Source organism: Taudactylus pleione, unplaced genomic scaffold (genome assembly GCF_031769625.1).
Source record: "Taudactylus pleione unplaced genomic scaffold, aTauple2 ptg000212l, whole genome shotgun sequence".
NCBI lineage: Eukaryota > Metazoa > Chordata > Amphibia > Anura > Myobatrachidae > Taudactylus > Taudactylus pleione.
Window position 1 is genome coordinate 6,064,714 of NW_028284614.1, and position 20,469 is coordinate 6,085,182.

The following is a 20,469-nucleotide window of genomic DNA, read 5'->3' on the forward strand; positions in this document are numbered from 1 at the left end:
TTAGAGGGCCACCCGACACGGTGTATCAGGTTGCCCAGGACTGTTTTACACTGTGCTAGAAGAATGTCTTCTGTAGTCAACAGATCCTATTTTTTTATAAACAGATACCTGTAGAGCAGCTTCCACAGATGGGGCCTATACAGAAAGGGTCTGATTCAGGGCAAACCAGATGCATCTATGCGGCCGACCAGCACATATGCACCAGGTGTGAGAGCAGGCACCATCACTACCAGCAAAGCTTTGCCCCATCCAGTCCCTGGGTTGCTAAAGATCCATCTGAAATTGCAGCATCTGTGCGTACGCTCACCTCTGAATAATCCACGACTGTGATCACACGTCCATGGCAATCTTACGCTAATTACGAATGGCCTATTACCGCCCGGTTAAACCCATTTAGCCGCATTTGGAGATCCGGCTAACTTCCGTGGGACTCGAGATAGCTCCGGAGATCTGGAGATGAGCAAGTGTTCACTCGGGATGCACCCGCGGTGCGAAAAATCACAGATATGGCGGCTTTGTGTGTGGCTCTGACTCTGGCCTAAAGGCTGTAAGTATAACCCAGAAACCAAACTGTGCCGTTAGCGTATGATGCAATTGTCCACTGAAAACTGTAACAAGGAGAAATCTGGGCTCACAAACTACCGTCAATGTCATCCAACCTTCCAGTTGGTGGTGAAATATTCTGACCACAAAGGGGAACTTCAGAAGAGCTTCCACTGTCGGAGTCAATGACAAGGAGCAAGAAGTTGGATAATTGAAAGCTATGGCTTAAGGAGCTGATGTGGTATGTAGAGGAACGGGAAGCCGATGGACAGAATCCCGACCGCCGGCTTCCCGACTGTCTAATCCCGGCAAGGGTTAGATGACAGGCGTTGAAATCCCGACGCCTGTCACTTTACCTAAGCCGGGAGCCTGACCGCCCGCCATCCCGATCGAAGGTAAGCCGGGCGCGGACTGCTGCGGGGGGCGGAGAGTTAGGTTAGGGACTCCCAGGGGGGATTTAGGGTTAGGCCCCCCCCCCCCCCGGGAGGGATAGGTTTAGGCTAGGGAAAGGAGGGGTTAGTGTTAGGCACCTCCGGGGGGAGGTTGGGTTAGGCACCCCCCGGGGGGACTTAAGTGTAGGCAGCGGGGAAGGGGAGGGTTAGGTTTAGGCACTTAGAGAGGGGATTAGAGTTAGGCACTGGGGGGGGGAGGTTAGGATTAGGCACCCCTAAGGGAGGGTTAGGGGGGAGGGGGGGAGACTAGGGTTACTTACCTTAATCACCGTTCGGGATTTTCACCCATGTCGGGCTGCCGCTGTCGGGATTTGAACCATGCGGCCGGCGGTAAATCATACCGATCCCAGAGGAAGGAGGTCAAATACCAAATCAACCTCAACAAAGTTGTGTTTAAATCTGAATTGAGTGTTCTCTAAAGTTCATTTTTTCCAATAGCATCTGACCACCAATTAACATAAAGATAGAATAAACACGAAAGTATTAGGGCCGAGTTTCCCAAACAGTCCAGGTTTTAAGGATATACAAAATTGACTGAGGCACTAATTAAGTCACCAGTGCTCAAGCATGGATATTACTAAAACCTGGACTGTAACGGTGGAGTTTGGGAAACTCTTAGGGGGATATTCATATGTGCAACGTTCCATCATAACATTGTGGTAATTACAGGAAGAAAATCGTGCTAGTTTTTTGCTCGTATCTTTATGGGAAAAAAACGAACAAGGATTTGCTGACTGATGACCCACGTTTTATTAGTGCCAGAAGTTCCAACAGAATCGTTGTTAATTGAATCTCAACCTTGGGGTAGACGATGTGATTTTGAAAATAAAGATCTAGATAGACAATTAGGTCTCTTTTGTAAATCTGCCGTAGTCAGCATTTTGGTTGTTATTGAACTTCATCTCCAATTGATGCTCAGCCAGGAGTCAAAGGTTATTGTTGGCATTAACACTATCAATCCCGTGCAGTACAGAATGACGTACTGTACTCTATACTGAATTTATAGTCTATGTATAGAACTGAGATGATGGCCGTCAATTGATTCTAACGTGTGGTAAAGCAGGGACATGGCCAAATTTAGAAAGTGAAACAAGCTGAATATGGACGTCAAAAGGCGGAATCAAATACTCTGTGCAACAATTATGATATATGGACGCATTGTAAACATTCATGCACTACCTGATATAAAGTGGCGTCAAACAGTTTGCAGGCTTCATTGCTGGTAGTAGAAAGAGTCATCCCAGCATCCTGCCAGGCCTGTAAAGCAATAAACATATATAAATATACAAGTGTATTTTCCTATTGGCAAACCAGACAAGTTCTTGCAAAACCTGAAAAACCTAATGTAGAAAGTAAAAATCAGTTAAAAAAAATACATTATGTGTTTACCGTACATTACACTCAAATTTCTAACCCAGATTAAAATCACCAGATTTAATAAAATAGGAAAAATAAATACATCTTGTGTGTGTGGATATATATACACTGTAGTACCAGAATTCATGGGATAGTGCCTAATATCGTGTAGGATCCCCTCTAGCCGGGCGAAGTGCAGCAACTCAACGTGGCATTGATTCCACAAGTGGACAGAAGACCTCTGGACAGATGGTGACCCATGCCGTCTGGGTAGCTTCCCACAGCACCCTGAAATTTGTAGGTGCAGGATCTTGGATGCGAATGGACCTCTCCACCACATCCCATAAATGCTCGCTTGGGTTTATGCTGGGGGAACGTGGTGGCCGCACCATTCATCTGAACTCTCCAGAGTGCTCCTCGAACCAATTCTGGACAACTTGGGACCGATAACACCGTACATTATCTTACTGTAATATTCCATCGTTGTGGGGGTGCACGATGCAACATAGCGGTTACCGGTCAATGACCTGTTCAGGCAGACCAGAAATCCCAACCCATGCCACGTGTATACACCACAAACCTTGATAGAACGATCGGCAGCCTGCATGGTGCCTTGGAATTTGCGCCAAACCCCACCATCAACCCGAAACAACTGGAATTGTGACTCATCGGACCACACCACATGTTGCCAGTCCTCCAGGGACCAATTAGCAATGTCACAAGCACAGGTGAGGCGCTGTGTCCAGTATTGTAGTGTTAAGAGATGCACTCGGCGGGTCTTCTACTCCCATATCCCATGGAAGCTAAAGAACACTGCACTGACATATTGCTATGCGCCTGGTACCTCCCGCACTAAATGTGAATGTGATGTCACGATCATTAAGCACCCGTTGGCCACTGCGCTATCCATAAAGTACTGCAGGTACACACATGACACCGTAGAACGAACAATGTTGACTGTCCGTACGACTTTGGAAATGAAATGTCCCATCCGTCGGCCAACCATTCGAACTCCGATAATTTACATCGCCTTCCCATGAGCAGCTTAGCTGGTGTTCAAACTGACTCACAAAATGTCAGATTACAACTGATGCAGGTCTGGGCATTTCCAAGACGTTACAGTACGGTGATGCCACCTACCATTACCTTTACATACTGCTGTCGGAATCGGTATGTAACGCCAGCTGTCGGGATGCCTTCTGTCAAAATACCGACAGCAGCATCCCGAGGGTTGGTATCCCGACAGGGGTTGGGTAAGTATACTTACCCTTCTCCCTCTAACCCTCCCTTTTTTGTAGCCATACCCTAACCTTCCCCGTTAGTGCCTAAACCTAAGGCTCCCCCCTTCGTACCTAAACCGAATACCCCCCAGTGGTGCCTAACCCTAAACTGCCCCCCCCCCCAAAAAAAAAAAAAAAAACTAACACTAACCTGCTATGCTGTCTAAACGAGAGAGGGAGAGAGTGTGTGTGTGTTGCTATTTGAAGGCAGAACACAGTAGCATATTAGAATACATCATATTATAATCCAAAGTAACTATAGCCGTCAGTAACAGCAGGATACAGTCTCTGTACGATGAATGTTACACCGTAATTTACAGCTGCCGTATATAGAAACCAGAGGTGATATAAGGACATTCACATCACAGGTGGAGGAGAGTAATGAATTTAGTGATGATGATGATGTGCTCGGTAACATACCAACAACATACAGACTGCCAGGGGGGCAACAACTGGAAGAGTATAATGAGAGTGCTGCACATATCTCAGAGGTCAGTAAGAATAGCCCATTACACCTACAGACATATCCACTTCCTGCAAGGAAATAAAAGTATTTCCACCTATAGAACCACATGTTACATTGTATGTGCTGTACATTACAGCAGGTACATATAGTATGCAATGGCAGAGCAGTGTAGGGGAAGATACACTTCTGTTTGCACTTCTGCCTTGCAGCATATGATGATGATGATGATAATTATTATTATTGTATTAGTGCATGCCCCCAGCAGAAGTCACTACTGACAGGTAAGTTGCTACCTACCTTACAGTCTCTCAGGCAGACAGATGTCATGTTTAATATACTTTAGCAGTACCAGGATCTTTGCAACGCAAGTTGCAACTAATGCAATGTCTATGTATGTAGTGGAGGGTGTCACTTTGTATTTCCCCCATAGCCCAGCCCCTTTGGTGGGAGGAGATTCTGAATCCAGGAGACTCACACACAGGGTCACACGTTGTGTGGGTCATATGTGTTTAATGTGTTTCCCCTGATTGCTGCCAGAGCCAAGCATGCAGCATTTTCCAGCCTGCAGAAACTGACAGTATAACGTCACACACTCCCCCTTATTCAGGGGAGATATTGCATTTATTTATCCGATTCCTGCTGCTTTTATCACTGCGCAACGACTCAGCAGCTGGGTAAGTACTAATGACCATGCACGTGATATGCAGTCTACTCGGCCATCTTTGTTCCTGGCAAAGGCGTGTTACAGTGCTGTGGTGCAGGTGCTCATATTTATTAGGTTCAGGGGTCTAGTTACTAAGCAGTGTTAGGAGACAGAGTGAAAAGTGATAGGAGCTGATTGGCTGGCACCTTGTCACTTTTCACTTGTCTACTAACACTGCTTAGTAACTAGACCCCTAAATCTCGTATTGGGACAAGTTACAACCATGCTGATGGCAGAACGGAGTTTATAATAATAATAATATAAAAAGTATAATAGGTTGATTGCCCCCCCCCTGAGGTGGGCGTGGCAGGGGTGTATCTACCTATTGGCTGGGATGGCACTTGCCAGGGGCGCCAGCCAATGGGGGCGGGTGTGCCATCCAGTGCTATCACACACACAGCCATTGGCTGGATAGTTCTATCATGTCAGGGAACTGTGAATCAACAGCAGCATGACAGTCACAGGACACGCTGTCCTGGAGCCGAGCAGCCTGAGCCCCTCCTCCCTGACTTCTCTGTGTATTGTGTCTGTGTACTGCTGCTGCGGGGCTCACTGATTTAGCAGACAGGCAATAGGCAGCGTCTGCTCTCTGTCAGTCACAGGCAGCAGCTTCTATATCACAACACAGCAAATCCTCCTCCCCAACGCATCCAATTGGCTGGCAGCAAAGGGTTAAAAACAAAAAACTGTCACCTGTCCCCCACACCCCACGCTGATTGGATGAGGTCCAATGGTGGGGGTGGGATAAACTTTAAATGACAGGCTACTGGACAAATGATTGCCTGTATAGGGTTAGGTGACTGGACTTGTGCTGTGTGTACACCGGAAGGGAAGTAGAAAGGAATTATGCGTTCCACCTGCACATGGATTCTACTTCCCTTTGCTGAGTCTGCATGCTGCATCTGATTAGACAAGCAGCCTGCCAGCCAGGGAGACCAACAACCAGCACCAGCCAGGGAGCCCAGCAGCCTGCCAGCCAGGGAGCCCGGCAGCCTGCCAGCCAGGGAGCCCAACAACCAGCACCAGCCAGGGAGCCCGGCAGCCTGCCAGCCAGGGAGCCCAGCAGCCTGCCAGCCAGGGAGACCAACAACCAGCACCAGCCAGGGAGCCCGGCAGCCTGCCAGCCAGGGAGCCCAACAACCAGCACCAGCCAGGGAGCCCGGCAGCCTGCCAGCCAGGGAGCCCAGCAGCCTGCCAGCCAGGGAGACCAACAACCAGCACCAGCCAGGGAGCCCAGCAGCCTGCCAGCCAGGGAGACCAACAACCAGCACCAGCCAGGGAGCCCAGCAGCCTGCTTATACCAGTGACAGGGACCAGCAGTCTTCCAGCCCACCAGAGACCTGCCAGCAATCTGCAAAACAAGTAAGTGGAGTGGGTAGCCCCTGATAGCTTTGTCCACATAGGGCGGTATTCAATTGTTAAGCCCCTCGCAGCCCCAGTAGGGTACGAGCCGAAAAGTGACCTGTTTGGGCGCGAAACATTACTTTTTCGCGGTCGCGCCCAGCACTTTGGTCGGGGGAAGCTGCTTTACGCAGCTAAACCCGACCACTTTGTGGGGCCCTGGGGACACTAGCGCCAGGTGCAATGCACCGCCGCTAGTTCTCAGTGCAGGACCGCCCTACAAATAAAGCGTGGGGAAAACACTGGGCGCTCAGACCCCCTAGATACACCCCTAGGGCGTGGCTTGATGAGGTGGGAAACTTGGCATCAACAGTTGATGGTCGGCTTTTGTAGGTGTGTGGTAGCATGTATTAAGCTGACAGGAAGAATTGCCTGACCATTGGCTGTGTGATGGAATAATGTTAGTAATAATAAGAAAAACGTTCCTGGCTGCATTAGGCTGGAACTGTTTTGTGGTGCTGTGTCTGGCCAAGGTGATAAAACCGCCTCCGTTACAGATCTCCTGCTCGGACCCGGCGGTGAGGGTGTCTACCCGCCAGGATAAGGGCCATAGGATAACTTTCTTGTGGAAAGCAGAGAATGAGCTGATTTACAGTCCATCCACCACCGTACGTGAGAGCGACAGACCCCCAAGATGCACATGGCACAAAAATGGCGTGAAGCTACTAGTCTGGCGCAGTAACAATTACCGCATCCGTTGGTAATAGAGTCACCGTGCAGTGTGTGACCCCTAACTGCGCATCGCCAGCCTGTGCCTACCAGGAGATCACAGTCGTGGTGGAGCAGCAGGATGCCAAGTTCTTTTTCACTCTGGCATCCCCCATTCAGCAGTATGAAATAGTGCAGTTTGGTTGGTGCGCGAAGATGAAGAGCACGGCTTGGGAGTATCGGTTCACCAGCCGGCAAACTGAGGCGGGAACTGTCATACCAAGCAATTACCACGTTGAGTTCATAGTCACTGACTACCCTGTAGATGTCCGAAACTACTGCTCCACCTACTACTGTTACAATGTCCAAGCCAGCTATAGCAAACCTGGGAAATACATGGCCTCACTTACCCTACACAATGGACCCATGCCTGAACTACGCGCCACTCTGGACATAGAACCGACTCTACTCCGTGTTCTGAGCACCACTTCTATCCAGCTCACCCGAACTACTGACCTCAAGCTATCATGGAACTTTTTGCAATTGACTAACAAAGTCTCTGCTTTTCAGCTCACCGATCTAAATAATGTTGGAACTTGGGAGGTGGCCTTTAACAAATATGCCATTAAAACTGATATTTGTTCCCCACCATTGAGTGCTGCTGGATATAGATTTGCAACAATACAATTCTTAACCAATGCTAGCAAACTAGGACCACTTAGTGGTGACATTTTCTACACCAATGGTATCATTAGTCTGATAATGACCACAAGTCTAGGCTCCGTGACACTAAGGGCCTGATTCAGACACGCTCGCAAGCGGGTCGATGGTGGGGCATTGCGCGTGCAAGCCCCGGAGCGAGAGAGAAATTCGCACCCTTCTGGGGATGTGCGGTAAAATACATGATGGGGACCCCTCATCGCATCTAATTGAATTGCCCCCGAAAGATGTACATGTGCCTGGGTGCTTACCTGCAGAATTAATATGGTGAATTACAAAGAAACATAAAAGTAGTACAATTTTTGTTTTGTGCTTAATAGATTTATAAAAATAGTCACCAAGTGCAACTGAAAAACTGCAGTAAAGTGAAAGTCTCTGCCACAAGTCCTCGAGCCGCTGCCCTTTCCTGCTTCAGAACCTCTTCTGCTGCGCCTCCCAGTATGCGGAGCTGACTGCTGTCTGGGACAACAGAATAAGGGCGTGCACTCCGTGTGGAAGCTAATTTGATTGGCCACAGTACGTCAATCCGCTGACTTAAGCTAGTTACACACTGGACGATGTGTACCGGGACAATATATCGTACCGCAGGTACACATTAGAGCGATGTTATAAACACCGGAACGAGTTAACATGAATGGGGCCGCTTGCGATATCGTCAGGCCTGACTATGTGGCATTTGACCGCGGGAGCGCGCATATTGTATATACACACTTCACGATATGTCGTTACGATTTTGCCATCGCTCCAGTGTTTACCTAGTTTTAGACAGTACCAGACTTTCACCGGATCCTGACAGCCCAAGCACAGATAACAGTGGAGTCATCAGGAGGACTACACAGGGAGTGACCTACCTAAGGAGCAGGTGTTAGCCAAATAATAGACTTCCCCTGTAACAAAAGGAAGTAATGGGGTCACTCTTGCTGGAGTACATGTATAAATGGAATGTATGCTTTTAAATAACATGTATTCCTTAATAAAATGAGGTCTGCATTCATGCTAATCTGGAAGGAAGTATGGGGGTATATTTCCTAAAGAGCGGGTTTTTAGAAGTGGTTATGTTGCCCATAGCAACCAATCAGATTCTAGCTATTATCTTCTAGATAAGAAGCTGCTATGTAAATAAAAGTAGAATCTGATTAGTTGCTATGGGCAACATCTCCACTTCTAAAAACCCGCTCTGTAGTAAATCTATCCCGTACAATTTAATGCAAACGTGCCATAGTTTGTCAATCAAAATTTTATTTAAAAAAAAATACTTTGTGTAATGGAGTTTAATGAACAGTGCTTCTATGTAAAGGAGCCTTTGTCAGTTTCATGCTTTACTAACATGCTGGGTGTTTTACTGCCAGAACAAAAATTACACCCACCAATCTCTGTGCAGCCTGATTTGTTTGAATGATGATTAATACGTTGTATATCAGTTTTCAGATGGAACTTGATGAATCCCATCCGCCAAAAGGAATATTTGAGTGTCAGCTATGCAAATTATCAGTCCCATATATTTACTTTGGCCAGAAGCCTCCAAATACGAAGTCTGTTATGTAAGTTGGATTGGCTTTACAGGCTGAAAAAAGACTTAAAACTGCATGCTGGGAAATTTGTCTGAAGAGATATTAATCACAAAAAGCATTTTAGGATGTTTTTTAAAAAGTGTCTGTGTGTGTGTGTAAACGGTATACGTTCAGGAAGCCGGTGGACAGAATGCCAACTGCCGGCTTCCAGACATTGTTATCCCGACTAGGGACGAATGACAGGCGTCTAAATCTAGATGCCTGTCATTTGACCGACTTCGGGAGACCGGCGCCCGGCATCCCCCGATCGAGCAGATCCTGGGCGCCGCAGCGGACAGCCACGGGGGGGGGGGGGGAGGGTTAGGTTTAGGGCTCCCGGGGGGAACTTAGGGTTAGGCACCCCCCAGGAGGTTAGGGTTAGGCTAGGGGGTGGGAGGGTAAGGGTTAGGCACCCCCCCAGGGGACTTAGGTTTAGGCGGCGGGGAAGGGGGGGTTAGGTTTAGGCACTTAGAGGGAGGATTAGGGTTAGTCACAGGGGGGGGAAGGTTAGGGTTAGGCACCCCTAAGGGAGGGTTAGGGGGTAGATTAGGTTAGTGAATACTTACCTAGGGACGATCGGGATCTCTTCCTGTCGGCCAGGCGCTGTCGGGATTTGAACCGCCGGCCACGGGTCCAGCGATAATTCATACCGATTCCATTCCGTGTAAACCTATGATCAGGCCCCTTGTGAGGAGGGGAATGGAGGCAGCAGGAAGCCACAGACTAAGAGTTATATAGTGGAAGGAGCAGGGTCCCCCAGCAGCACAGAGTATATCAGGAGATGAGTGCTGCGTTAGTGAGGACATGGCTGCATGTGACAGGGGCAGTGTCATATGAGGATAAGAATAGAGGCAGCCGGAAAACCACAGAATGAGAGTTAAGCTAGGTACACAATGGAGCGGCGGGCATTCATTCCAACATTGGAATGAATGCCCGCCAACAGTGATTGTGCATCCACACTGGACGACTTTAATGAACAACCTAACGATCACCGTTCCGTCATTCATTAACAATGCACTGGCCGCTAGCGATACCACTAAGTTTGATGTGCAGCAAACATGCGTACACACTGAGCGATGTAGGCGATATGTCGTTACGAAGCTGCATATCGGCCCGACAAAAAGTCCAGTGTGTACCTAGCTTTATATAGCAGAAGGAGCAGGGTCCCCAGCAGCACAGAGTATATCAGGAGGTGAGTGATGTGTCAGTGAGGACAGGGTTGTATGCAGAGGTAGCTTCTACCTTTTTGTGTCAGGGGTGCTGCCCGTGGTGCAGTCCGGTCAGTGGCCCGGCTGGCTCCTGTTCTCTTCAGCACCTGCCAAACGCATTGCGCATACGAAATGCATCTGGAAAGGTGCGTGACCAGCGCATGTGCACAGGCATCGGCCTCTAGGGACTGCACCGTCTGCGGCCCATAAACGCCCGGTGGGACTGATGGCAAGGCAGAAGAGTGGCTTCCAATTTAAAGAGCTCTCTCTGTTAATCGCTGTCCGGACTGGCAAGATTCATAAATAGAGCTCATGCTTTTCAGCTCTACATGTATATGATTAGTTACAGGAGTTGCTGAATGTAGCTGCCCAGAGGTAGGACACAGAGCGTCAGTCATCTCTGCATTAATTACAGTTGTGTCCAGAGGAATTCTCTATTGTAGTCTGACAGCGGAAGATTAAGGTTGATTTGATCTATAGACAGTAATAACACTGCTCCCTTTCTCAGACCCCATTGCTTTGAGCCTTTCTCACAAGACTTCTGTCCATCACTGTGTAATAATAAGAGTACGCCTGCTCCGTGTTATCCCTATAGAAACCCGACCAAAACCCTTTGTTTACCATTCATTCATGTACAAACTACAGAGTTGTGCGTACGCAAAGATTCTCCTGTTTTCCGAGGAATCCCTTCCACCAGGGATAGGGTTGGTGAATATGCGCGCTGATAATAATAACCGCCATATAATCGGGTGTACGGATATGGGCAGTGCTGTCATGTGTGTGTGTGTGTGTGTGTGTGTGTGTGTGTGTGTGTATGTATATATGTGTACAAATCAGCTTTCAGGCAAACCTCCACCTTATCCTCTGTACACGAATTGCGCAGGTAATTACAGACAATTTGCATACTACTCTGTGTTGGCCCCAGTATCTCCCAAAAAAACCCAAAGCCCCTAATTCTAACTATTAGTATAGATGTGGTAAAATGTCCTACACATTGAGCTTGGTTAATAAAATTGTGCCGTGTTTGCTTTGCGGCGCTATTACCCATAGCAGCCATTTAATTTTCATTTGATAAACTGCACTAGAAAAATGTATGGTCGGTTGCTATGAAAACCCATTTGTGCCACTTAGTAGATCAGCCCCATGATGGGGTTTATGTGACATGAGTTGTAAATCCTTGAGCGCTCTCTCCCAATAGCGGTTGCATAGTCCCCTTACACGAACAGCTGGTCGCAGCTTTTAAGCGTGATCAGTCCAAGAGAATTAGGAGTCAGAGGGGACGAGTTATGAACGGTCGTCAGTCACTTCTACACAGCGCACGTGATTGGCTGCGTCTCCTAAACACTCCTACATTCTCTCCAGCCCCTGGTCCTCCCTCCCCTTTCAGGCGTCTCCCAGGTCCTTTGCAAAAAGCAGCGATCGGTTGGTAATTAGGCGCTATACAGCGCTTTTCAGACCGATTAATCACAGATTCTGTTTTGCTTGATACCGGATAAGTTTATTTCGGGAATTACTAGATGCTGTGGTTATTTCATTGTACTTGTATTACTGCCCCTGGTTAAAAATAAATAGAAGCGTCTAAAATCCATTGGGTCTCCATTGTGTGCTTGATTCTAGTCTCTTGGAGGAATGCTACATAATGATGGACCCCTTCACTCCCGACAGAGAGCGATTTCTCATCCTGGGCTCCCCGTGCAGCCTGTGTAAGGCGGTGGTCTGCGCCGACACGGTAAACATTCCATTTTATTAGCGGTTTTTAACTTTTCTTCCATAAAGTTGTTTTCTAGCGCATGTAGGTATTGATGGAGAGGGCATAAAGTGTTTTTCTGTAGTAATGGTTCTCAAACTCAGGGCCTGATTCAGCAAGGAACGCAGTTGCTAGTACGCACGCAATCGGTCGATTAATTCACACTGTGCATGCGTCGCAGCACGCGTGTGCGTCAGAACTGCGTATGCAGACTCTTTACAGAGTGTTTGACAGGAAGTGCCGTTTGTGGGTGGTGATGAAGGGGGGGTCGGGCGAACGCAGGCGTGCCAGTGCGTTTCAACTCCGTTGCATGGGCGTGCATAAATTATCCACTGTGTGGCCATAAGCAGCCATAGCACTGGTAGCGTGCGCGGCTGTTGGCAAATTCTGAGTAAGGTCAGGGCTTATGCAAGTGTGCGTCTGGTCCGATGTTACCGATTGTTTCGCTATGTTGCCCTAGTATACGAGTGTGAGTAAAGGTGCCTAAACACTGTACGATCTGTTCAATGAACGATATCATTGAAAGATTTCCCTTGAACTTTCTGTAGGGCCGGACAAACTATATTGGGTGTACACACTGATAGACATCTATGATAGATATCTTACAGTGAGGACATCCTGCCACATCTCTGAACAGACAACTCTTGACTATATCGTCCAGGTTGGCCTACATATACGGACGACCAAAGATATCGTTATCGTCCATGCGGGAGCGCGCATCGTTGGTCGTTCAAAGATATTGTACCGTGTGTATGCACCTTTAGGGGAAGTGGGCGTCCTTATGTCAGGCTGCGATCGCAATGTGAATGCAAACCTTTAAATAGCACCGCAGATATTAGCAACTGCAATGCCTGCGCATAAGCGGAATTGCTATCCGTAGTGAATCAGGCCCTCAGTCCAAAGGGTACCCTAGCAGTCCAGGTTTTAAAGATATCCATGCTTAAGCAGAGATGATTGGTAGGGGTAAATTTACTAAAGTGAGAGTTTTTAGAAGCGAGTTTTAAAAGTGATGTTGTCCATAGCAACCAATCAGATTCTACCTATTAGCTTCTAGAAGGTGCTAGTTAAATGTTAAATAGAATCTGGTTGGTTGCTATGGGCAACATCACTTTTAAAACTCACTTCTAAAAACTCTAACTTTAGTAAAGTTATCCCTTAGTGCTGTATTCCATTTGATTATACAATCTGTGCAAAAGCAGAGAGATGCTTAAAACCTGGACTGTTAGGGTGTTAGAGTTTGAGAACCTCTGTTCCATAAGCTTTATGAATGATCCAAAGTCATGTGTCTGATATATCTCTCTCTAAATATATACAGTAATATAGATATATATATATCTCCATGCAATATGTAGCGGTTGTGCAGTAGGACATTACATAAGATACACACTCTGTCATTTATGATACATCTCTAGCATTAGCACAGATACTGTAGTGGCTTGCACTGGAAAGATTCACAAAAGGGCTCACAACGAAGTGTTAATGGATCAGACATCCTGATTGAGGATTTAGTACCAACCTTTATTGGTCCATAAAGAAAACAGAACAATAGGGAGCCATTCATTCTGGTACACTCAGGAAATCCCAGGCAACCTTTACTCATGGCTTCTATTGCCCTTGTTTTAGGAATGCAGCCTCTTCTACTCCAAGCGATTCTGCCTGCCCTGCGTCACCAAAAACAGAGACTCGTTTCCAGAGGCGATCCAACAGGACTTGGATAAACGGAAGGCCAGGAGACAATGATGATGGCAAATGAAGGACTGGTCATTGGAAAAAGGATGATTGACGTGGGCTTCCCCAGGGTGACACCAGAGGAGGAAGCAAGCCACACTACCATTACACCATACCCAATACTATGCCTACAGTACACCCCCCCCCATCCCATCCATCTAAGTTAGGAGTTTACGGTCACCATCTGTGGACAATATAACTTCCATGTCCCGTCGCTGAGCTGTTAGATGCAGTCCCCGATGTTTTCAAATTATTTTTATTTATGTAGATTGTGATCTAGTAAATGTCTGGAATCTAGGAAGTAAGAAAGTACACTGTGAAAAGGAAGGTATATTATTGTGTTTCACAAGTGGTCGCTATTAACCTGCGTGGGCTGCTGGGCAATGTGCATTGATGGAACGATATAAGCACACTTGCTATATGGCCTGTGATGTCTATCCCCTTTTACACCGACTGAAAAATCGCGGGTTGATGCACGTGAATGCGCATCAACCATGGATTTTAGTCGGTGTAAACGGTTGAACCCGGGTCCAGTGACCCGGGGATCCGACCCGGCTCGCTTGCAGGGTTGAGCATGGGTTGTGTCACCCTGCAATGTAAATGGCGCAGCCCAGGTCACGATGGCCTGGGTCGCACCGCATACGTCCGATTGGTCGGCTTCAGTGGCGCATGGAGATGACATCATCGCCAAGCGTCTACTGCCGGGCCGACCACAGCGGAGCAGCGCACCCCACCCGCCCTTCCTGCCTCCGGACCGCTGCGGAGTAAGGTAAGTAGGTCGCGGAGAGGGAGGGGAAGAAGCGCTGCTCACCTGCGCTGAAGAGGCGAGTCAGTGCCGACCCGAGTCCGGTGTGGACGGTGCCGACCTGGGTATAGCTTGGGAAGTGTGTTGGATTTTAAACTTTTGTATTCACTGTTGAATTGTTTTGCAAAACACATTAAAATATGTTGAACCTAAACCAGTCTTGTTACCAGCGTTCTGAGGTGACCACAGGCTTCCCCAATGCATTTCATTTAAGGTTTAATATTTGTCAGAGGCCAATTAACCTACTGGTGTGTTTTTGGACTGTGTGAAGAAACTGGAGCACCGTGCAACTTTTATATTATTTTTTTTTAAACTCTTAGCTTATTTATTAATGAGTACCTAACACTCTGTGTGGCACGCTCTGCAGAAATGTGAGGTATTTCAGCTGCAGAACAATTTTATTGGGCGCTTTGGACACTTGCCCAAAATGGCTGCCAATCAACTTGAGCGATTAAAATGGTCATGTGACATTATCCTATTCTGCTAGGCATGAAGGAGTCCAGTTTATAAATATTAGATCTGGAATTTTAAGCATGGAGGAAAAAAACACCCTCGGGCTTATTTACTAAACAGCGCCTTTCCTGAAAGCCGACACTTATCTGCGTTTGTGCCTGCAGAATTTTAAACTGCAATACCGATTATCAGCAATTTTGTTCGGAGAATTTAAAATGGCATTACTGTTAAGCGCTAAACACACCTGGTTTTGCACTTGATAGTTTTGCCATTTTAAATTCTACGGGCTAAGTTGCCGAAAAATCTGCAGCTTTTAAAAGCCCGTGTTTTGCAAATGAAACCCCCTGGTGTGACACCACCCTAAAGAATTTTGCAGACGGTAGCATTACAGTATATAGGTTTGTGCCGCCGCAGAACATCCTCGTGATAGTCGCGTGCAGGCTCAAGGCAAGGGATGTGCGACAACATCGGCCATCTTGGCTTCAAAAAGACTTCCCTGGGAGCTGGCTCAGTTGCGGAGAGCAGACGCCTTAGGTTGGGGCTACCTAAGGGATGTGCAGACGTACACCCTGTGCCCACGCATGTGATTCTGCATGAAATGTTATAGACGCAGCCTCACTTGAAAATGGATGTGCAGAGATGTCTATTCTTTCCTTAGAATTCATTTAATTATTACTACATATTTATTGTGTTCAAAAAGTTAAGGCAAAAAAAATAAACGGGTTACAAAAATATTCCATGAAATAACTTTGCAGAGCTACACAGGTTGCCAAAATAAATTTATTTTTAAAATGTTAAGGCAAAACAGTACCTCGTAGTTACACGAAAGTCACACAGAACAGATTGATCTAGCACCTAGGAGTCTGACAGCAACCAAGAATTGACATCATTCATTCTTTAACCTTTTAAGACAGCGGCAGGGTTGTGGCATATCTTACACACAGGAATTTATCTCGAGTTATTAGTGCAAACCTTCCCTAGCGAATATTTTTTTGTTTTATTATTATTATAACATGCAATCTGCAGTCAGACTGTTGCCGAGCACCCATAGACTACACCTGGTGAAGACATTTTTCTTGTGTGAACCAACATTCCCGAGAACGCACCGTGGATCATTTACACAGCGCACGATTATCCATGCCGCGCAGCGTGCTTTTGTTTCGCATCTCGGTAATCTGGCCGGCAATACATTGGCGTAACACACGGACACAGTCTTTGAAGATGCCTCCACAAGCTACAAGTGGATCCATGTTTGCGTAGAGCAGTGGTGTCAAACTCAGGCCCTCCAGCTGCAGTGGAACTACACATCCCAGCATGCAGTGCCACAGTTAAGCCATTAGGGCATGCTAAAACTGTGGCAGGGCATGCTGGGATATGTAGTACCACAAAAGCTGAAGGGACAGATTTTGACACCACTGGCGTAGAGGAAGAAAATTCTAGCGGGGACTGCATCAGATGTCCAACCTGCTGTTGCATTACAACCACCCCATTGTAAGGATGTGATGAGACCAGGGGGTCTATTTACTAAGCCTTGGATAGAGATAAAGTGGACAGAGATTGAAAAATGGTTGGCTGGTACTTTTTTTTTTTAAACACTGCCATGACAGTTAGGAGCTGATTGGCTGGCACTTTACCTCCATTCACTTTATCTCTGTACCAACAAGGAACGCAATCAATCCACCAAACTCCTATTATCAGAAGGTACTAAAGCCCCGTTCCTCTGCACAGGGCATTACCTTATACTGTAAGCCTACAGACGTGCCCTCATATACTGTTGCTCATGTGGTGGCGGATAGTCCCCCGCGGGGCTCCATGTCCTGTGCGCCTGCAGCGCCGAGCGCATTTATCATTCGCAATGTGAATCTTATTCGCATAGGAGCGACGATACTACTTTGCTAGATTGCACTGATCAATTTAACGTGCGACATTCATACATCTGTGTGCCACGGAGTCTGACTCTGTAAGAAGCGCTAGGATGCAGCGACCGCAGGTTGTGTTTTTTTGACACACTAAATTCCGTTTCACCTGTGACTTTCTGCGCGTTTAAAACTAATTCCTGTGAGGTTAAAGTCACAGCCCAGCCTCTCTACTACACTTTGAGTGGTGTTTTGCTGCGTCTGTAATGCGAATAAGATACAAAATGTGAAGAAAGCTACGGTACGTTTCTCCTCTCGGCGCACCGGTCGCTTGTGCTGCGACACATATACATTCTGTATGCGGTTTATGGAAATCAAGGCACGCCGCCTCGCTACAATTTTGCACCGCACCTGGTCCATGTTGAGCTGCGTAAGTGAACTACTGACATCACTATTTTCAAGTGAAATGTCTTTACTGTATGGCAATCTAATAGCTGGCATTCTCATGAATACTGGTTCACAATACAAAATGGCTGCCGCCAGAGTGTCTATGCTCCAGGTGCACGCTGTGTAGTAAGCCATTTTTATACCTACAAAACAGGTCGGTTGCCTATATTACACTCCCCTAGGTGCACACTAAACAGATATTCTCAAGTAAAGCACTCAATACCAGTCCATCGCAGGGAAAACAAAGTATTAGTCATCTATTATAGGGAGACAACAATTTTGGCATCAGCCAGCGAAAAAGGTCAAGTTCCAGCAATGTAGTTGTTTTGTTAACCTTCTACCAGAACATGGCCTGCACACACAGGTGATCAGAGGAGAACATGGCCTGCACACACAGGTGATCAGAGGAGAACATGGCCTGCACACACAGGTGATCAGAGGAGAACATGGCCTGCACACACAGGTGATCAGAGGAGAACATGGCCTGCACACACAGGTGATCAGAGGAGAACATGGCCTGCACACACAGGTGATCAGAGGAGAACATGGCCTGCACACTCAGGTGATCAGAGGAGAACATGGCCTGCACACTCAGGTGATCAGAGGAGAACATGGCCTGCACACACAGGTGATCAGAGGAGAACATGGCCTGCACACACAGGTGATCAGAGGAGGAGGTTTGACTTCCAACATCTGTGAAAGTAATGTGTTTTTGTTGCATTAAGGTCGAGAGATATTACAAATAGTTTTTGTATCGAATATTAATAAAATGGATAAAAATGAGTATTAAAAAATGAGAACGCTTTGATAAATTCCAAAACGCGTCAACTGTCACAGCAGACAGCCTTAATAAACGTGGAAAGGACTTTACTTCCTTTTGACGATTACAAAGTGTAATACTTTCTAATCGTCAAAATGAAGCAAAGTTCTATCCAAGCCCATGATTTGCGAAACTAGAGAGGTCTGATTTATGCCCCTATCCTTTACCACCTGCTCCCAGACACACGCAGAAGACAATCACCCACATAACGCATTTTATAAAACTGGTAACACAATTCACATGCAAATAAAGAATTGCCATCCACCATATACAAAAAAGAAAAATAATCTTAAATCGAAATACTACATTGTTAGTTGACAGATATACAAGTTCTGAATTTAAAATGGCTTTGTATATTTTATCTCAAAAAAACGTAAGTGAAGATTCTTATTTTGATCAGACATGTAGATAATGAGGAACCTGCAAATAAACATTCGTACAGTTTATTAAACTGAATTACAGTCCGGTTGCTGGGGAGGTTTTTTCTCTCTTGTACATGCAGTGAGGAAATATTCATCCAGAAATCTGTTTTGCAAAAGAAGTCACCCCCCCACCCCTAAAAAAAAAAAAAAGAATAGTAGCTGTAATGTTACACACATAGCAATTGTCACCAGGTGCTACCTCCTCTTCCTCTAGTCAGTGGAAGATGTTTATGAAGCTCGCTCAAATCATGAGAACGCAGAGACATCCAGTCCTTCTGCTGAAATGCAACATGGTCCCATTTAAAGTTTTGGATCTAGTCGAAAATCTGGTTCCTCCACTGCTCGTAAAAAAAAAAAAAACACAATAAAGAAATAGGTGTACCACTCGCTGTGGCTACTCCGTATGTTACAAGTAAGGCCCACACTCTGCCAAATCTTTGCCCTCTGCCGTAGTAAGTTTTACTCCTCCAAAATGTGTAATTCCATAAAACTGTACGCCTTCTGCAGACCTCTGGGTGCGCTCCCTAAATTACCTACACTGGGAGACCGCTAACCCCAAGATGGAAACGCCATGGGCTGTGTTTTGAAAAAAGGGGCAATTTTGTAATGAAAAATATATTTTATAGTCATGAAGTTCCAAATAACATACAAAAAGAAATCCTTAAACCCAGAAAAGCACAAATGCAAGAATTTAGACACTACCGATCCAATATAGGCATTTACCAATGAGAAAACGGGGCTATAGCAAATGTATATATTTTTTTGTGACTATAAGAGGATTTTTGGGAACTTAACGATGAATCCTTTTGTCTGCTTCATGCTGGGGGCTACACTGGACCATGGGGTCCACAGGAGTTACCACTTAACTAAAATTAACTTTAAGAGGCCTAAGCTCCTCCCCTCTGCAACCCCTATCCGGCAGTGCGAATTAAGTGCCCAGCGGGGTGGGGACCCACTGAAGGGGCTGCTCGGCAGCCCTTGTAGTAGGAGGTTAATAGTTTTAATTTGGCTACATATATGCAACGCAAATGCAATTGTTCAACTCAAACACCTGGTTCAAGGAGCCATTTGGGCAGACGATATTGGGTGATCACATTGCCCTATTTGTCACATTGATGAGCAGAGCCACTTGATTGCACTGTGGTGTCTAGTAACTCCCCTTCCCTATGCACTTCAGGACCACACACACACACACACACACACACCCACACCCCTATACCCCTTTTCCACGAACCTGAAAATCCGGGGTTACTGCACGAGAATGTGCATCAACATGGGGCTCTGGTCAGCGGAAAAGCCTCCACCTGGGTCCAGTCACCTGGGTAACCAAACCTGTTAGTGAGCAGGGTTATTCCCGGGAAGGACCAGAGTAAGGCTCAGTTTAAATGGGTAGCCTGGGTCATCCGACCAAAGACCCATTTACAGCAGGGGAAGAGCTGTATTCCTGCGCAAGGAGATGATGTCATCTCCCAGCGCCAGCACTGCATCCGTGTGTAGTGTGAATGGCGCCTATCCGGGAATAACCCAGATTGGCACCACAGTGGAAAAGGGGTCTGACCCGGTTTGGAACTATGTTACAAATCTTGGGTCAGACCTGGGACTTAAGTGGAAAAGAGGTATATATGAGATCACAAAATAACCAGAGATCAATTACAATCAAACTAGATCACATTTGTATCTGGTAGAATGGGAACACACACACACACACCAAAAAAAATAAAAACCCAAGCTGACTGCCCAAATTTGCATGTGTTTGGGTATCTAATTCGGGTTCCTAAAATGGGTGTGTCGTACAATCACACCGTTTTAGGTATGTAGGAAGCAAATGCCGCTCAAGTGGATTAATAAGACCCATTCTGGCAAA

General features: G+C 46.6%; 2 protein-coding genes across 4 annotated transcripts in view; one reads left to right on the plus strand and one right to left on the minus strand.

The window, feature by feature from the left end:
• Nucleotides 1-4,653, minus strand: part of TTC38 (tetratricopeptide repeat domain 38) — a 35,747-nt gene extending 31,094 nt beyond the window's left edge. For both annotated transcript variants that reach the window (XM_088478288.1, XM_088478287.1), the window contains exons 1-2: nt 4,395-4,653; nt 2,175-2,252 (exon numbers count right to left, since the gene is read on the minus strand). In XM_088478288.1, the coding sequence (XP_088334414.1) occupies nt 2,175-2,252; nt 4,395-4,424 (108 nt within the window). In that variant the 5' untranslated portion in view covers nt 4,425-4,653. The remainder of the gene's footprint in view (nt 1-2,174; nt 2,253-4,394) is intronic.
• Nucleotides 4,537-14,761, plus strand: CDPF1 (cysteine rich DPF motif domain containing 1). 2 transcript variants are annotated; one of them, XM_088478290.1, is made up of 4 exons: nt 4,537-4,771; nt 8,991-9,110; nt 11,945-12,056; nt 13,698-14,761. In XM_088478290.1, the coding sequence occupies exons 2-4, from the start codon at nt 8,998-9,000 to the stop codon at nt 13,812-13,814; spliced, it is 342 nt and encodes a 113-aa protein (XP_088334416.1). In that variant the 5' UTR covers nt 4,537-4,771; nt 8,991-8,997; the 3' UTR covers nt 13,815-14,761. The 2 variants fall into 2 exon arrangements, with proteins under 2 accessions (XP_088334416.1, XP_088334415.1); XM_088478289.1 differs by lacking the exon at nt 4,537-4,771 and adding an exon at nt 5,244-6,162.
• Nucleotides 14,762-20,469: the final 5,708 nt, after the last annotated feature.